General features: G+C 42.8%; 1 protein-coding gene and 1 pseudogene across 3 annotated transcripts; one reads left to right on the top strand and one right to left on the bottom strand.

The window, feature by feature from the left end:
• Positions 1-4,027: 4,027 nt before the first annotated feature.
• LOC131884043 (methyltransferase-like protein 27) lies at positions 4,028-9,449 on the top strand. Of its 3 annotated transcripts, XM_059231677.1 has the most exons (6): positions 4,028-4,697; positions 6,279-6,491; positions 7,017-7,193; positions 7,266-7,498; positions 7,560-7,642; positions 7,717-8,283. In XM_059231677.1, exons 1-6 carry the CDS (start codon positions 4,535-4,537, stop codon positions 8,036-8,038), a joined length of 1,191 nt encoding a protein of 396 aa, XP_059087660.1. In that variant the 5' UTR covers positions 4,028-4,534; the 3' UTR covers positions 8,039-8,283. The 3 variants fall into 3 exon arrangements, with proteins under 3 accessions (XP_059087660.1, XP_059087662.1, XP_059087661.1); XM_059231679.1 differs by adding exons at positions 8,558-8,702; positions 9,163-9,449 and having other exon boundaries at positions 7,017-8,498; XM_059231678.1 differs by adding exons at positions 8,558-8,702; positions 8,805-9,306 and having other exon boundaries at positions 7,017-8,498.
• A 7,283-nt stretch (positions 9,450-16,732) lies between these two features.
• Positions 16,733-19,072, bottom strand: part of LOC131883390 (myosin heavy chain, muscle-like) — a 6,767-nt pseudogene continuing 4,427 nt past the window's right edge.

Below are 19,072 nucleotides of genomic sequence, written 5' to 3'. Positions count from 1 at the left end.
CTGCATCGTTCTCGTCGTCCTCGTCGTCGTCGTCGTCGTCGTCCTCGTCCTGTTCTTCTCCGTCATCGTCATCAACAGCATCTACAATTTCTTCATCGTCGTCGTCCTCATCATCATCGTCTTCCTCCACCTTGGTGATGGTTTTCTTGGCTTGGGGTCCCGGGGACTCGGCCTCAGTCTTGCGCTTTGCATCAGCCTTCTCCGATTTCTTGGCCTTGTCCATGCGGGCAAAAAGCACTGTCAGGTGATGACCATCAAATTCCAGATTTTGACTGGCGTTGAAGGCCTCTTTGGCCTCAGCCGGATTATTAAACTGGGCAAAGCCAAATGTACTGCCTTTCCGGACACTGCGAGCGGGAATGATGGTTCGAGAAGCCTTGGGAAACAATTCGCGGAGCTTGTCCTCCGTCAGACCTTTAGCCAAACCGGATACGAACAACTTGGTGGGGTTAACGGGCCGCATGGCACTCTTAGGTCCGCGTTGAATTTTGGATTTGGCACCCACAAAATCGACAGCGAGCCGTCCACCGTTGTACTCTTTCAAGGACAACACGGTCTTGGCCTTTTCACAGACCTTTTCCGAAGCGAACTCCATGAAACAGTAACGAATAGTGGAGTTGGCTTTCTTGGATTGGCGTAGGATTCGGACCAATTTGATATCGGGGTGAAGCTTTTCAATCTCCTCAATGGTAGTGGGGAGTTTGTCGGCCTTGAAGGCCACATAGAGCGTGCGAGCGTCGCGGTCGGCTTTACGTTTGAGCTCATCTTGAGCGATTTCGCCCGTGGCGATGGCTTGGCGGACTAACTTGTTTTGAGCCTTGACCTTCTTGCTGATAGGTCGGCCTTTCTTCGGACCTTTGGAGGCCTTACCCTTAGCGGGTTTCTTATCGTCAGCTACCCCCTGAGGCAATTTGGGAGTGGCCAGTTTCTCCTTTTTAATGGAACCCGGACCTGAAATGTTGGCCAATCATGAGGAATACCGAAAAGGTCCATGTAATCGATGGAGGTTTTTAAAAAGCAGAAAAATATTAGTGCTGCCAATGTGACAATGGGGAGGAGCATTGTCGCCCCTCACTAAAATCAGATCAAATATTACTTACCTTTCTTTACTTTGTTGAGGGGTGTCTTAGTGGGTGATTGGGCTGGCGCCGGACTTGAGCCTTTCTTCGGGGTTTGAGCCTTCTTGGGCGTCTTGTTTTTTTGGGCAGTCTGCCCCTTCTTAGGCGTCATGGCCTTGATGGGGCCTTTCATGATCAAGGTGGGGAAACCGATGAATAATTGCTATTAAGGCTAGGCAGAATATACCGGCAAGATACTGGTAGAAGCACGAGGTTCTTGTGACACTGCGAGAAAGCGTCGTCAAGCGAGGTCTGGTGGCTCTTCTATTATTTCTGTATGTAGGGAGAAGGAGCGAGTCATCGGTCTCTCACGTGGGTTTGTTTTCATACGGAAAGTGACCAAAAGACAACATAACAAACATATCCGAAAAAAATATTTTTACATAATGGTGGCATTTTTAGCAACAAAATATGTTTATATTTTACTGCACCAGCATGCTGTCCTTCCGAATTTTACAAAAACACGTTACACACATCTGGGCTCCGACATGCTCGAATGCTTAGCTTCTTTTAGGCACTTTTCGAGCAACGTTAAGCGAAATGAAAGGTTGCGAGGTTTTAGTCAATTATGGAACGCGCAACTGTAGTCATGGAACAACTAAGGGTGGCATCCACCTTAATCGACAAGCTTAATTGAGCGATTCGTGGATGAAAGTTAGCCGAAGCGAACACCCCAGGATTGAACTTAATTAAAGAGTTGTTTGATTTAGCTCAAAATTGTCTATGTTAATTTTTTCCCCGTTAAATTAAGGACTCCTGGTGGTGTTCCAATAATCCGTTGTCGGATTTGAGAACTTCCTTACCGCTATTGGGAATGGAATTCTCAGCAGTTCAAGGCGGAAAAAGTAATCATTTTATTTAATTTTATGTTCATATAATATCTGATTTAGCAACGAATTAGAGCTGGCAGATCTGGTTAGCCCTTGAATATAAGGTTGATCAGGAATTTTAGTCTGGCTTTAAGGATGCTACTGGATCAACACCTACCTACTCCCCACGAATATTTGAGGGCAGCAAATTGAACGATCAAAGAGAAGAGGGTTGAACTTCATTAATGCATTGTTCTGACCAGCCTGGATTCTCGGAGGTTTGAAGGTGCTCTCAAAATGCACGTTTAGCCTCTACGCTCGCTACAATTGCCCTTAAAATCTGGGTTGGACAAAGCATATGGATCCTTTCAAAAACGTTCATAAACGTGCTTTTTTTTACTTTTACTCCTTGCATAATAATATTATCCCTTCATCTTTCTGTCCCCAGAATGGGCCCCACATTAATTCTTTAATACATAGCTTGCATGTGATCATAATGCATGTTGCCAGTGTAGATTTAAGAATAGACAATATTGCCTCTTAGACATGCAATAACTGCAAAAGAGGGTTGTAGCCAAATTTGATAAAAGTGAGAACGCCATCAAAATTGTCAATAGTTTTGACATCCACCGCACCTCGTGTTACAGTATTAATTAGCCATCACCAGGCTATTCTCCACGTCCAGGCCTACCTTGAACGAAGGTTGGGCTCCAGAGGATTCTGCTTGAAATTGGTTTCGCCCCCAAATGTCCTCAACCTGAATCCCCTGGATTACAACATCTGGAGGCATGTGGAGACCAAGACCTGGGTCCCCATCCACAACAATGCGGGCAAGCTGAAGGTTTCAGTTGATGAGGCCTGGTCCGCCATGGACAATGGCTCAAGCTCTGTGGGGCCATCAAAGGCGATGTATCTGAGAAAAATAATTCCATGATATATGCCTTCAAACTTTAATTTAATCTCTTAAGCTCTCTGACTCATTACAAATGAGTTTTACTTCTTGAAGTCCTTTGAAAATCAATTTGTAGATGATAATATGGCGCTCCCAATAAATCCAATAAAGCTGCTTGCTTTGCAATAAGGATTAAAAAAAAACCATTAATTCATTCATATATCGCACAAGTCGAAGACCACTTAATAACCACCATTGGGAATAATATCCTCAAATTTACACTCCATTCTATCCCTTGGCTATTTATTTTTACTTCCAGTTTTAGACATGAAGTAGTTCAAACCATGGAAAAAAGTTATTTTCCAAATAAGCTTTCCTGTCCGATTTGGAAATATCTTGCCGAATGAAAGTAGCCAAGGAGATAAAAGAAGCGCTAAGCTAAGACGCATACTTGCTTGACTAACTAATTTAAAGTTGTACAAGGCTTTAAGATTGGGATGCAAAAAAGATAATACGATGAGAGCTGCAAGGCCGCTCTTGAAGTATTGAGCATTCTAACCAATCTACTCAATACACCTGGCGTGGCCTTGCGGCCCTCATTGTGTGACACTATTTGCTATCTTAATTAACAATTTTTCCAGTCTTCTGACTAGTTAAAAATAGGCTACCTTGCGTACCAGACGCATTTATTATTTATTTTATTGATAGCTGATAGGATCTGTTGGAGGGGAAAGCTTTGTCGCTCGCAAAGTTAGTCATTGTAATGTCTTATTTCTTCAGATAGGCAGACATTGTTTGGTATCAGATAAGTTCTTTGTCTATGGGAGGGGTTAGCATCTACGTGTAAAAGTTTTCTTACGAAAGGTTTGGTAGGATAATCAAAACCTATCTAGTATTGAAAAAGTGCATCAACCACGACACCACATCGCCCGAAATCAAAGTTGGTATTCTAATTAGAAAATAGTAACAGTTAATGGATATATCATATCTTCGTCAAACAATTCAGAGCCAGAGACACCGTTGCAAGCATCCCAAATAGATGGGCAAAAACACTGTTTTTTGATCATAAATATGTTTTGATGTTTTTCTAGCTGGAGAACGTTTCTGTAATACGAGGTGTTTTGCCTACTTTGGAACAGGTCCTCCACATGAGTATGTTATCTCTTTGTATCTTCCCAAAGTATTTAATGTATATTGCTTCATGCATTGGACGCTAATCCACACTTCGAAGATATCATGCCGCACGTTCTCCTGTACAAGATTCCAATAAGTAAATGACAAGGTTACATTACCTAGCCCCAAAACAAATGATGACCTCTACAAATTTTGTTATCTTGGGGATATCATCATGCTTACTTGCTTCTGTATGTATGTTCCCAATCACTATTGATCTGTAAGTTTGCTTAGAAGGAGTGCCAACAAGCTATTCCTTTTTGTTCCTGAAATTTCATGTCATGATAGCTAAGCTTTTAAGGGAGTAGAGGTCTAGTCCCATTTAAAATCAGGAATCACTCTAACTAACAGTCTTGCTCTTTGCCTTCTTGTTCGAACGTTCCAGGGATGAAGAGTCTCATGTGTTCCATATTGAATGGAAAAGGAAAGGCGGAAACCCTCACACTGTGCGCTCTCACCAAAGCGCGCCAGGAGCCCAAATCCTCGGTTCCAAGCAAAGCCTGAGCTCACCTTCATACAGGTTGTTCCACGCCAGTTCGCAAATGAATCCCTTCGAAATGGGATTGGAGACATTTCCGGAGATTCATGTAAACCCTAATGGTAATAGTACAACAAGTTATATCTCCTACTTGCCATTGCGAACATTCTTCAGTCGTGACAATGAAATTGTGATGGGAATTTTCTACCTTGGATTTGCAGTGGCAGGTAAGGTCAATTTGTGCAGTATGAAATATTTGCAATCCAAAGTCATACGTGTTTTCGACCTACAAAGGAGTACATTTTAGAGGCAATCGTGTGAAAGCATTTGATATCTAGGAGGTGTTTGAACAAGGAAACGCGAACCACTCGATAATGGGGGACCATTAATCAATCTTACAAGATCCTGGAGGCGTATTTTCAGACATAGCAGCCATGCTTTTTCAGTACACTTAAAAAGATCAAGAGAAAATGTGATGTTTTTATAACTAAGAAATGCAATCATTTCAGCGGAATGTCATCACATATCGCACATTTTGACATTTACAACACTAAAAGCTATAAAAAAAAACTAGGGGCATTGAATTGAAAGTTCTACGTCATTTTGACACACTAATCTTCCTTCTACTATGTGTCAAGAAGTGATTTAGGTACCATATATTTTGCTTTTACTTCGGTTATATACACAATGGGACGTGAATTGCGCTAGCCTATAAAAGCGAGTTACACTTATCAAAAAGGATTATAGGAGACCTAGTTTCCAACGTCACGTCTGTCAGGCGGTCCAAAGTAAAGAGGGAAACTTCTCATGTCTTGAAGTGAATGAAAAAAGTAATCAGCCCTTTGTGTTGGGTTGGACAGTAATTACATATAAGAATTTGAACATGTTTATCAAAGCAGCTGAAGGAGACAAGAAAGAGATTTTCAGATCAACTTTGCACTAGACCGGTCTACTACTCAAACGTGTTGATAGACCAAATATATAATAAATGTTGAAGCGTTAGAAAATAAAGCAAGCGGAATTTGTCATTGTATTGGTACTGAAACTGACATTCCTTGTAATGGATGGAACAAGACTGCAAAAAAGGACTAACCAAAAAATAGGCCCAATAGCAGTTAGAAGCATTTACAAAGGTAAGAATGCGTACTCTGACGGGCGGAACGTAAATTATCTTTCGTGTACCCTAAAAAGGCAGTGGCAGAACGGGAATTAAAATAAAGTAGGGTAGGAATGATTGATTTCGGTTTTCCATCTTTCATAGAGCACAATGTCCTCATTGGCTTTGATTTTCCTTCAAATGGAAAGTACAAGCACTTCAAGAACTTGCAAATTCGGAGTCTTGTTTTACAACGTTAGATAGAAAGAGGAAGAAGCCCGCAGAATTGTGGGCATCATTTAGCCCCTTTGCGAATTTTGCTTACAAATACATTACGCATTGAAGTGATCTATAAATTAGATTCCATCAAAAAAATACTTTTCCTGTTGTTCATAATTTAACGAGGTTTTCATCCTTGAGCACATTGGTACTGAAGAAACTCAATGTATTCACAATTTAGCTGTTGATAAAGTTTCTGTTGGTGGTTCCAATCTCAGATGTAAGAAAGCGATGGATGCTCTTGCATCATCAAATATTAAGGCACATCTTCTAATCCAAAGGTTAAAGCATAACAAGAATTGGGTAAAAAGCTACATTCAAGTCCCGAAGGTGTTTTGGTATTTCATCTCCACCATATTCAAGCTCTTATCTACACGAGCATTATTGGATTGGAAAGCAAGCCAACTTGAGTTTTCCCTCTTACCATACGCAGGTATCTTGGGGAATTCACTGACAATATATGTGATTCACCGCACTCGTCGTTTGCACAACCCGTGTACTCCGTATCTGATCAATGTGTCTTGCTTGGACTTGGCCGTGTCTGTCTTGATCTTACCGGTGATTGGGATCAATGCAGTCAGTGGATTGGTGATCTTCCCTCTCGTTATGTGCAAGCCCTTGTCAGTTTTATTCCACGTCTTAACGAGTAAGTCCTTCAAACAGGCTCGAAATGGTAATTTGTTATAACATATCAGCGAATCCAATATGCATGTGCGTCGTAACGGAGTCATTTGTGAAAATTCAGACGATCATAGGAGTATGAGTAACGAGCTTTGAATGATATAGCTACCTGGAAACTCTACTTCGATATATTGTACATTTGGGGCTCTTTTATAATATTAAAGATCTCAATAGAAGCAGAATAGATAACTCAAAATCATTGTAAAAATGTCGCCATTATTGATTCTCTTTCAACTTTATGACAATGCTCTGATTGGGGGTAGTGCCCAATCGTCGAGCACCTTCAAATAGTCGCGACGAAATTCTCAGCCCTTGAATTAACCATTAAGTTAAAGGCTGGAAATGACGATTATAGCAGGGCTAGAAGGAGCTTGATTATACCTTTGGGAGTGGCTGGGATTGGAACCGTATGAACAAAAGATGGGCATGCATGAATTGGTATATATGTATTATAATTTCGGTTATTAATGGCTTTGAAACATGATTCTAGGCGGTTCTTGGCTGGGGCTCGCTTTGGTTAGCTTTGTACGTTGTGTGGCTGTTTGGTCAAAAACGAATAAATTGTGCCTGAAGTGGTCCAAGACATACATATCCTTGACTTGGCTCATTCCGAGCGTGGTAGCCATTCCATTGCTAACTTTCAGTTGGACTTCAAAGGAGCACACGGGTAAGAAAAGCATGTCCTGAAATGAGCCTTCTTAGTCCAAATCAAGATTTAAAAGAACCTTGCTCCCTACAGGAATGGTTTGTTCGTTCTTTTGTGGCAAAGAAGCCATGGAGAGGAACAATAGTGTTCCACCAGAAGAGGGCATGAGCAGTTCGAAAATCCCTCAAATTCTAGATTTGATTTGCGTGGGCATCCCTTTTGTGTCAATGGTCATCAGCTACATTCTGATTTTTATTAAAATGCGGAGATCCCGAAACTCATTGAGCCATCTTGGGATGGCCGCGTTCAATACTCATGAAAAGGAGGTGAGGGTACATCACATTTATTTTTATTGATGCCATTATACATTTTCTTCCTCATTTCCAGATGAAATTTACTCGAATGATGGCTCTGACATTCTCCAGCGTCTGCTTTTGCTTTTGTTTACCCATGGGAATCAACATCTTCACGTGAGTAATACTTATGCATCATCAATCCTTCTGGATTCTCGTGTCCTAAGGCCCTGATCCAAAATATATCCTAGATCTGCCCAACGAGGAGGAGAATCCTCTCTGTTTTCCACGACGGATCTCAAGTTACCCGAGAGTATCAATGTAATCGCTTACATCTTCTTGTTTGTTCCTTTCTGGACCAATCCGTTGATCTATATCCTGTCAAACCGAAACTATCGCTTGGCCTATCTGAACTTACTAACCCCTAAGAAATGGCGGCGAAGACGAGACGAGACTCTGAGAAGAACCTCCACCTTTCAACAAACCCCCAGAGTTTTGAAGAAGGAAGAGGAGGAGAGGATTTCGCGCCAGAACTTCAAACGAATTGAATTTGTGCCAAGTGTTGTTCCCTAACAACGTACAGCAATCCATTGCATACCTTTTTCACTCTGCGCTACCTACAGTATAGTTGAAAACCTCCCCAAGAGCATAAAAATGCATCTATCAAGTTGGATTAATAACGTTCACAAGTTGTAGAGGCGGTTGTCCTAGTTTCCAAACCTACTCCTCACTCAAACTAAAGTGCTACATTCCAAGTACAAAACGAGGCTACTTGGTTTTAAAACACTCAGTTGGTAAATGTGAAAGTTGTCACGCAAGCATGACTGACAACCAAGAAATCATCCATCATCGAACCACGTTGGCTCAAACATTCTTGAATCTTCGCTTGGATAAGGATGTTCGCATTATTGACGTGGCTTGTGGTACCGGCATCGTGGCCGAGGAGCTCCGAAGTCATGGCTACACAAACATTGATGGCTTGGATCCGGTTGAAGGCTACTTGCAAGTGGCTCAATCCAACCACTTGTATAAAGTGCGTAGGTCAAATTAACAAGATGTACCTAATTAAGGAACGAATTCTTTTTTGTACAGAAAGTCTTCAAGAGCTTCATCGACGAACGGGTCCCCACTCCCATTGAGGATGACACCTATGATGTCATGATTTGTTGCGCTGGTTTCTTTCAAAGCCTGATCTCGCCTAAAGCCTTTCCAGAATTAATCCGAATTACCAAAAAAGGTAGAAGTTTTACTTTTCTGTCCCTGTGTTCATCACGTCTCCCTGTGTCTGATTGCTTGAAACCTTTTCACAAATCCCTCGTTAATTGAGTTATTCATTCAGGAGGAATTCTTTTGTGGAACCAAATGGAGGGATACAATTCCATTTCTGGCACTATCCCGCAGTTTGACGAATCCATTCAGTTCTTGATTGATATTGGAAGATGGAGCCCAATCAAAATCATTAGATGCGACCTCCTCAGGTTTAGTGATTGTGGATCAGCATATTTAAGGGGTTTGGAGTCGTCCGGAGTGACGGCTCCAGGATTTGTGTTTATTATGGCGAAACTTACATGACCACACCATACATAACTTTGGAAGGAAAGTTCAATCGTGTTTTCAACGAGATGCTACAAGACTCGCTTTGAATTTTTAGTTTGGCGAGTTGGCATATCAGAAATGTTCTTTCTTGTTATTTGCAGATGGAGTGTTGCTCTGGAATATTGCAGAAGGCTATGAACATTATGGCCGTGACTATGCCGTGTATGACAAAATTGTGGACGATCTCTTGGCCCAGAAAAAGTGGCGATACCTCCAGCCGATCCAACGTTTAAAAAATTTCGTTTTCACCGACTCTGGAGCGGCTTATCTGAGTGGGTACCACTCATCTGGCATTTCAACAGATGGATATTTATATGCTATGTCGAAGTGCTGATTTTTTATCCAGCTCGAATATGCAATAAACATCATTCTTGCAGTTTCACCGAAATGGGTAAACATTGACGAGAACAAAATTCGCGTTTTCAAGACTATTTCAACACAAATATAGATCAACTCAGTAACAACTTTCAACTCAGACTTCAACAATTTTTAACCAGCGTTTCAGATCAACAAAACAGCAAAAGTTAAAAACCAAGTCTGTTTCTTGACTAGGGCTCGCTTTTCTTTTTTTTCTCTCCTCTTTTTCGCTGCGGTGCCTTTTCTCTTCGTTTTCGTTCGGCTTTTTTTCCCATTACTCTATTTCATCTAAATTGATGCTTGAGTAGGCATGCAATAAACAATAAACAAATACGAGCACATAAACAATAAACCAATGATGATCAACGTTATTATCGTTAACAGGCTGACCAGGTCTTTTTCAGCCGGTGATGCTAGTTAGTGCTAAATCAATGCTAAGAAAATGCCAGTTGGAATTTGAAAATGCTAGGATAATGCTACTTTTTTTAAGAATGGCAAATTCTTCATGGTGGTCATAAGGGATCTCAGTTAGAAAAAACATCTTTAGATGCACCTATAAACCAAACAGTTTGTCATTAATTAGATTGAAGGTCACTAGATATACATAATAGTATTGAATGAATTACATCAATAACATCAAATCTTCGTGGGACTATTATTTGATCATAAATTGGCGCTGAACTCAGCATATTAAGAAAGTCAACAATAAATAAACAGTTCCTTATGACATTCATGAGCTTGTTTAAAGTTTCTGCAACCTTTTTCAGTGATATATATGACTTTTAAACAACTTATTTTGACAGAAAACATAAGTTACGAATCCAATCATTCCAAGTAGTCTCATCCAACACCTATCTTAAGTGGTCACTTTAAGTTATATCAATCTAGTTCTTGTACTCAATTTTTAGCTCAAATTCGCACTCTTATATCATCTTTGGACATTTTCCACCACCTTTTGGTTGCTGTTTTTAATCAGTGTCCTTTCGTTTATGCTTGGATATATCATTGATTATATAGCATAAATTCGCTCATTTCACGGCCCATCCTCACCGGTTGACCCCTGCCATATTCATTATATCGGCTGACGTCACCCACCTGGCAGCTGAAGCCTTCCAAGTGCGCAACCGTTGCTACGGTCGTTACTGATTGGGACCGAATTAATCGTCACGCGAGATTGCAACTAGGGCTGCTAATTTGCATTTTCAATGCCATATGGCATGACTGGTCGAATGTCGTAAACGCGTTACTTAGCCTCAAAAACCAACCCTGATTTTTCTTCCTTCAAACCAGGGTTGCTTTTTGCTCAAACTTAAAACAATTTACTTTCCAATGGAATCGAGTTGTGCCGGCTTGCGCTTTCATTTTCCAGGTTTTCTGGCAACCTTGGATTTGAAATTTAATGCGTTCTCATCATTACGAAACAACAAAAGTTTATGGACCTTACCAACCACGGACACTGAAGAAAGAGATGGACTCCGGTCAGTCACAGATTACCTTTCTTGGGTGACCCTCAAGGGAGAAACGACAAAGTAGCAACGCCAATTCAGCTTGTATTGTGTCTTGAGGTTGGCTTAGTGTTGGTCAGATCGGCTGGGTCAACAGTTTGGCATTAAGTGGTGTTCCGTCCACCAGCCAGGGGTGAAAGGTCCTGACTTATTGAATTCCCGTGGTGAACGGAAACATGGAACTCCTGACCCAAGCACTAGGTAAAAATACCTTGATAGCTCTCAAAGATGGAGAGCACCTAGTACAGGGCTTAAATTTCTTAGACCTATCTTAAGGCCCTCCGGTTATAACCCTAATCAGGGCATACGAGCAATAGTTTTGAGCTTCCTTTATCAGGGCCTCAAACAATCATTAAACGACTAAGGATACAAATCGCTAGCTACCTCTACTCCCCATTGGTCCCAGATCAATCTCGGTTGTCTGGCATACCTGGGCCAATCTTCAAGGCTAACTATCCTGCAAAATGTGGTCACTATCCTAGTCTAAACGCGTCTATCAAAGTCGACCTCTACTCTAGAGTCTAACTACTGATTTCTGCTACAAGAGTGATGAACTTTAGATACAGTTGTTGCATACAAATCACTTGCTACCTCTACTCCCTACGATCCAGCACGATCTCGGTCGTCTGAGAAATCTAGGCTACTCTTCAAGGCAAACTGTACAGTTCAATCTACTTTATTCATCACAAACACACCGCCTATCAGCTGTCTTGCTCTGGTAAGAAAAGTGGGGAATTGTTGGGCCAATGGAAAAGGGGACATACGCATATGAAATCAATGGGTTAATAATTACTGCTCGATGTCTGGTGAGATGGTCCAACGGAGATGCTCGGATGACGTCCACTCGACGGGATTGAAAGTCCACTAACAAAGTGACGAAGTGCTGTACTCAGACTCGGCACTTCCCAGGTCCTCTTGCTCTTGTGCACGGCTTCTGGGTTTCCTACTCCCATATGATGACGATCTCTGTCCTTCGAAACAGTTCCCACTTCTTGGCACCAACAACAATGACAACGTCCCAGCACTTAGCAATGGCGGGTGCTTCCTCCTTGGAGAGGTTCAAAATCTGACTTCTCTCCTGGAAATGAAAAAATGTGACTGTTCGTTGATTTAACTATCCCGTACCACGTTGGTTTCCGCCCTTTGCTCATGGAGGCTAAAACGGGTTGTCCCATGGCTATCGTGGACGGTGACGGCTTCCTCTATCCACTGTTGCACACAAAACATTGGGCCGGAACTACGTCCCAACGGGACATTCCGGAAGGATTGGTCGTCATTTGCCGTCAGGGGGGGCCGACATTTTGGTAACATCGACCCGTGAGGATGAGATTGCTTATCCAGATCCTCTTCCCCCTTCTCAAAATGATCACGAGAATATCGTTTTTGATGACCGGGATTTCCTGTTTCTCCTCCCTTCCACATGTAGCCGACATTCCTCACCCATGGTTGTAGCTGGGCTGACCAGCCCTCGGTACGGAGCTTTTTCCTTGGTGATAGGAACGATGTAGAGATTGATTCACCCTGAATCACAAAGCTCTTTGATACAACCGGTTCCAGCGACATTTCTCATCTATGATCAAGGGCTGGAGGAGCTACTTGTGATGGATCACGACGTCTTCACGAGCATTAGGGTGGCATTTGGTCGACATCTGACCGACAAACGGACTACATGATGGGCAATCCAACAACTTTGGGATTTTCCCAAGACAATAACATATTTATCTTAACATTTTGATAAAAACCGTTCCGGGAACAATCATTCATCTTGTACATCATTTATCCATGTCATATTAGGATGATGTACTCGATTGTGGACGGAACATACTCCCCCCCTTGGCCTTATGCAATTAAGCCAACACAAACTTGGTTACAGGGGAAAAAGGGGCAACAATTTGCAAGTGAAAAAGGAGCGATGAGCGACAGCTGAAAGGTAACTCATAGAACACATGTGAGAATAATCATGACTTGTCTAACAACATAATATTTCTGAAAAAGGAATGAGTGATCGGGGGTTGGGGCAAGAGAAAAAGATAAATCGAAAAAGCAAGAGCATTAACTTACAGTACCCTTGCTAGACAGCTGATTCCCTAATCTGTTTCGGTGTCTCGTACTCACTTTTGCTACGATTTCTTCAATCAGATATTTTAAAGCCTTACAATTTAGACCTGGAAAAGCTTGCCCAAAATCGTCTAAACTCCCTTCTTTCTTTGTCACTCTCTCTGTAACGACCAGATTATTTTCCTTGCTGGACTTCTCAGATGGACAGGGTTGACTTTCATTTTTAGGCTCAGGACAGCCAACATTCACACTCAGCTTTTCTGTCTTGGCTTGGAATGCGTGGGGTGAGTTGCTCTTTCTGAATTGGTCTCCTTTTCATCTTTTTCCTTCTCTCATACATTTGGCCTTGGATTCGGCCCGGTTTAGTTCAATCGGTTCAATCTGTTCACTCGGCATCCTTGAACTGCTCATGATGGGGTCTCTCTCGACTTCTTTCCTCGAAGTCTTCTCAACACGCTTGCGACATTTCTGGATCTTCCGTTCTTCAACGTTTACCTCCCCCCCATTGGGCTGGCGCTGACGGCGTTGATCGTGGTCTCGACCACCTTTCTTTTTCCCCTCACATTGGGGTTATCCGTTTCTTGCGCCCAAAGTGAGGCAAGACATTGTGAAACCCTTTACATTTCGGGCAAAGCGGGCCTTGCACTTTCCGAAATCATGCTTGATCAGAACACTTAAAACATAGGCGATTTACGCGAGTTAACTGCCACCTGGCGGACGTAGGGTAGAGGGTCACCTTTTTGCACTCTCTTATATGTCTATGAGCTGGCTCATCACAGAACGGGCACTTGTCGTGACTCGACGTGCATACATCATTAAAGACACGCTGAGACTTGGGCTGCTGATGAGCTTTCCACGATCCCTTTGAGAAGATGTCCGCTCTGGTCTTCTTTCTTCTTTCTTGACCTCCTCTTGAACTTGAGCTGACAATAAAACCACCTGTGGGGAACAAGATCTCTCGAAGTATTCTTGCATCTTCTCTGGCTTGCTGCTTGAGGGTTGGGTCGGTATTTCGGCGTCTTCATACAGGTTAATGACAAAAATTAGGAACTCTGAAAAGTCTGTCATTGTTACATCCTGTCCTCGTTTCCTCCATTTTCATAACCTGCTCACTCCATCTCAGTCTTACTTCGTTCGGCAGCTTCTTGGTAATTGGGTAAAGCAACATTGGTGCAAGTTCTTGAGTACTTTTGTCAATCAGCTTGAAAAGGGTCATGCAGCTTGTTAACAATCACCAGCAAGTCAACTAAATCGACATTTCTGTCCTTCAATTGATCTAGATCATCCAATATTTCTCTGATAAGTCTGCGAGGGATTCCATAGACTTGATGCAAACTCCGTATGGCATCTTCATATGTACCCTGGGCGGACGACAGTTGTAGGGCTCTCCGGTTAAATGCCTTTTCAAATACGCAAGCTTGGTGGCTGAGTCCAGCTCTGGTCTCTCTTGATATACATCGCGAAAAGTCGCCACCACTCATAGAATTGTCTCGCGCTCTCTCCTTAAAAGTTCCGACCTCTAGCACTGGTAGTGGATAAGCTGATTGAGATCTGCTATATCTTGAAGCACACTTGTCACTCCTGCCCCAAAACGCATCATCTTTCACGGGTGGTTCGAGCGGTTCTACGGAAACCCCCGTGTCCTAAATTGCACTTTAATTGGGTCCAGATTCGTCCTCATCTTTCTAGTTTCTGACGAAGCTACACTTCGCGACGTGATGCCTTCAGTTAACGTTGTCATTCTGGGGTTGGACATAGCCATGTTTTCTTCAACTGTCTATATTTCTTTCTTGAAATTCCTCACTTACAATCGTGCGTCAATTTGAAGTCTTGAGCACAGTTCTCTTTGACTTATGGAAGTTTTGAATTGCTCCGGCAAAAGAGAAACGTATTGAATCTGGGCCAGCTATTCAGCAATCAGCCCTACACAGTAATAACACCAAACAGAAGAGCTATGTAAATCAATGGTGCAAGCCTATCATCGCTTTCATAAAATGTGCAATTCAAGGCACAAAATCAACTCTTGGGGAACCTGAAAGTGAGTTCTCAGTAGGTGTGCACTCAGGGCACAGAATTCAAGCTTTGGGCCTCTGAATTAATCGCAGCACTAACAAGAAGTACTGTACGCTTCTTTAGCACGAGCCGTTTACTGTCCTTTTAAAATCAATTGGGAACACAAAACCCAAATATGACCGACCGGGTTCGTGGATTGGAATATCGGCACCAAAAGGAATTGCTTTGATTCTTGGCACAAGCCGTCATTGGCTTTCAAAATCAATCGGGTAAAACAGAACTCAACAAAACGACGCAGTTCGCAAATCTGTAATTATTCACGGGAATGAAAAGAATTGGGTCGTATCATCAAAAATAAGTACTAAATGCTTCCTTAGCAAAATTTGGTTTTTCCTCTTTTGATCAATGGGTCTACGAGCAACTCGTGGAACAAAATCTCGGCACCAAAAAGCAACTCTATGTTCTTTGTCGCGAGCCGGTTTCAGCTTTCAAACACTGGGAAAAAAATACACCCAAAATAAGTCCTGTTCACTAATCAAAATCACTGGTGGAATCAAAATTAGATCCCCGGTCGCGGCAACTCAAAAAGAGACCTCTACTGCTTGTCTTGGTCGCAGGCCGAGTTCCTCACTTTACATACAAAAAGGGTAAAATTCCACTACAAAGACCGGGTCAAGGTATAAAATCACGGGAATCAAAGATTCCCGGTCGCGGACAAGCACAAGAAACTCTATTGTTCCGTCCACCAGCCAGGGGTGAAAGGTCCTGACTTATTGAATTCCCGTGGTGAACGGAAACATGGAACTCCTGACCCAAGCACTAGGTAAAAATACCTTGATAGCTCTCAAAGATGGAGAGCACCTAGTACAAGGCTTAAATTCTTAGACCTATCTTAAGGCCTCCGGTTATAACCCTAATCAGGGCATACGAGCAATAGTTTGAGCTTCCTTTATCAGGGCCTCAAACAATCATTAAACGACTAAGGATACAAATCGCTAGCTACCTCTACTCCCATTGGGTCCCAGATCAATCTCGGTTGTCTGGCATACTCTGGCCAATCTTCAAGGCTAACTATCCTGCAAAATGTGGTCACTATCCTAGTCTAAACGCGTCTATCAAAGTCGACCTCTACTCTAGAGTCTAACTACTGATTTCTGCTACAAGAGTGATGAACTTTAGATACAGTTGTTGCATACAATCACTTGCTACCTCTACTCCCTAACGATGCCAGCACGATCTCGGTCGTCTGAGAAATCTAGGCTACTCTTCAAGGCAAACTGTACAGTTCAATCTACTTTATTCATCACACACACCCGCCTATCAGCTGTCTTGCTCTGGTAAGAAAAGTGGGGAATTGTTGGGCCAATGGAAAAGGGGACATACGCATATGAAATCAATGGGTTAATAATTACTGCTCGATGTCTGGTGAGATGGTCCAACGGAGATGCTCGGATGACGTCACTCGACGGGATTGAAAGTCCACTAACAAATGACGAAGTGCTGTACTCAGACTCGGCACTTCCCAGGTCCTTTTGCTCTTGTGCACGGCTTCCTGGGTTTTCTACTTCCCATATGATGACGACCTCTGTCCTTCGAAACAGTTTCCCACTTCTTGGCACCACAACACATGGACAACGTCCCAGCACTTAGCAATGGCGGGTGCTTCCTCCTTGGAGAGGTTCAAAAATCTGACTTCTCTCCTGGAGAAATGAAAAAATGTGACTGTTCGTTGATTTAACTATCCCGTACCGGTTGGTTTCCGCCTCTTGCTCATGGAGGCTAAAACGGGTTGTCCCATGGCTATCGTTGGACGGTGAACGGCTTCCTCTATCCACTGTTGCAACACAAAACATTGGGCCGGAACTACGTCCAACGGGAACATTCCGGAAGGATTGGTCGTCATTTGCCGTCAGGGGGGGGCCGACATTTTGTAACATCGACCCGTGAGGATGAGATTGCTTATATCCAGATCCTCTTCCCCCTTCCCTCTCTCAAAATGATCACGAGAATATCGTTTTTGATGACCGAGGATTTCCTGTTTCTCCCTCCCTTCCAACATGTAGCCGACATTCCTCACCCATGGTTGTAGCTGGCTGACCAGCCCTCGGGTACTGGAGCTTTTTCCTTGGTGATAGGAACAATGTAGAGATTGATTCCACCCTGAATTCACAAAGCTCTTTGATACAACCGGTTCCAGCGAACATTTCTCATCTATGATCAAGGCTGGAGGAGCTACTTGTGATGGATCACGCATTCGTTTCACGAGAGCAATTAGGGTGGCATTTGGTCGACATCTGACCGGCAAACGGACTATACATGATGGCATCCAACAACTTTGGGATTTTCCCAAGACAATAAACATATGTTATCTTAACATTTTGATAAAAAACCGTTCCGGGAAACAATCATCATCCTTGACATCATTTATCCATGTCATATTAGGATGATGTACTCGATTGTGGACGGAACATATCTCCCCCTTGGCTTTTATGCAATAAGCCAACACAAACTGGTTACAGGGGAAAAACGGGGCAACAATGAAGTGAAAAGAGCGATGAGCGACGAGCTGAAAGTAAACTCATAGAACACATGTGAGAATAATCCATGACTTGTCTACAACCATAATATTTCTGAAAAAGGAATGAGTGATCGGGGTTGGGGCAAGAGAAAAAAAAAGATTAATCGAAAAAGCAGAGCTTAAAGCCTTACAGTACCCTTGCTAGACAGCTGATTCCCTAATCTGTTCGGGTGTCCTCGTACTTCCTTTGCTACGATTTCTTCAATCAGATATTTTACAAGCCTTACAATTTAGACCTGGAAAAGCTTGCCCAAATCGTCTAAACTCCTTTTTTTTTGGTCACTCTCTCCTGTAACGACCAGATTATTTTCCTTGCTGACTTCTCAGATGGACAGGGTTGACTTTCATTTTTAGGCTCAGGACAGCCAACATTCACAAACTCAGCTTTTTTCTGTCTTTCGGCTTTGAATGCGTGGGGGGTGAGTTGCTCTGTTTCTGAAATTGGTCTCCTTTTCATCTTTTTTCTTCTCTCATACTCATTACATTGGCCTTTGGATTCTGTCGGCCAGGTTTAGTTCAATCGGTTCAATTCTGTTCACTCGGCATCCTTGAACTGGCTCTATGATGGGGTCTCTCTCCGATTCTTTCCTCGAAGTCTTGCTCACACACGCTTGCGACATTTCCTGGATCTTCCGTTCTCTAATACGTTTACCTCCCCCATTGGGGCTGGCGTGGACGGCGTTGATCGTGGTCTCGACCACCTTTTTTTTTTTTTCCCCCTCACATTGGGGTTATCTATCCGTTTCCTTTGCGCCCAAAAGTGGAGCAAGACATTGTTGAAAACTCCTTTACAATTTCGGGCAAAGCGGAGGGCCTTGCAACTTTCCGAAATCATGCTTGAATCAGACACTTAACATAGGCAATTTACGCGAAGTTAAACTGCCACTGGCGGACGGTAGGGTAGAGGGCCACCTTTTTGGCACTCCGTCTTATATGTCTATGAGCTGGCTTCATCACAGAGAAAGAGAACGGGCATTTGTCGTGAAAACTTAACTCGACGGTGCACATCATTAAAGAACACTGCGAGACTTGGGCTGCTTGAGAGCTTTCCCCCACCCCCCCCCACGATCCTTTTTTGAGAGGATGTCCGCCTTTGCTATCTGGTCCCCTTTCGGTGTCTTTTCCCCTTCTTTTCTATCTTGACCTCCCTCTTGACTTGAGCGGACAATAAACCACTTGGGAAACAAGGATCTCTCCGAATATTTCCTTGCATCTTTCTCCTCTGGCTTGCTGCTTGAAAAGGGGTTGGGTCGGTATTTTTCGGCGTCTTCCATACAGGTAATGACAAAATGGAAGACTCTGAAAAGGTTCCCTGGGGCCTGCGGGGAGGATCTGTTTCAAACATTTGTGTTTAAATTGTTCACAATCCTGTCCTCAGTTTCTGCCAATTTCAATAAACCAGCTCACGTCTCGCAGCATCTCAGTCTTACTTCGTTCGGACAGCTTCTTGGTAATTGGTAAAGCAAACATTGGTGCAAGTTCTTGAGTACTTTTTGGTCG

This window comes from Tigriopus californicus, chromosome 7, assembly GCF_007210705.1.
Source record: "Tigriopus californicus strain San Diego chromosome 7, Tcal_SD_v2.1, whole genome shotgun sequence".
Taxonomy (NCBI): Eukaryota; Metazoa; Arthropoda; class Copepoda; order Harpacticoida; family Harpacticidae; genus Tigriopus; species Tigriopus californicus.
The sequence above is the reverse complement of the archived record's forward strand: the minus strand, read 5'-3'. Positions and strand labels throughout refer to the sequence as shown.

Excerpts from the sequence above, each read along its gene's own strand:
- LOC131884043 (XM_059231677.1), top strand. The coding sequence starts at position 4,535 with ATGAATCCCTTCGAAATGGGATTGGAGACATTTCCGGAGATTCATGTA. Across the intron at positions 6,492-7,016 it reads TTTATTCCACGTCTTAACGA|GCGGTTCTTGGCTGGGGCTC; the intron begins GTAAGTCCTTCA and ends ACATGATTCTAG. Across the intron at positions 7,499-7,559 it reads TCAATACTCATGAAAAGGAG|ATGAAATTTACTCGAATGAT; the intron begins GTGAGGGTACAT and ends CCTCATTTCCAG.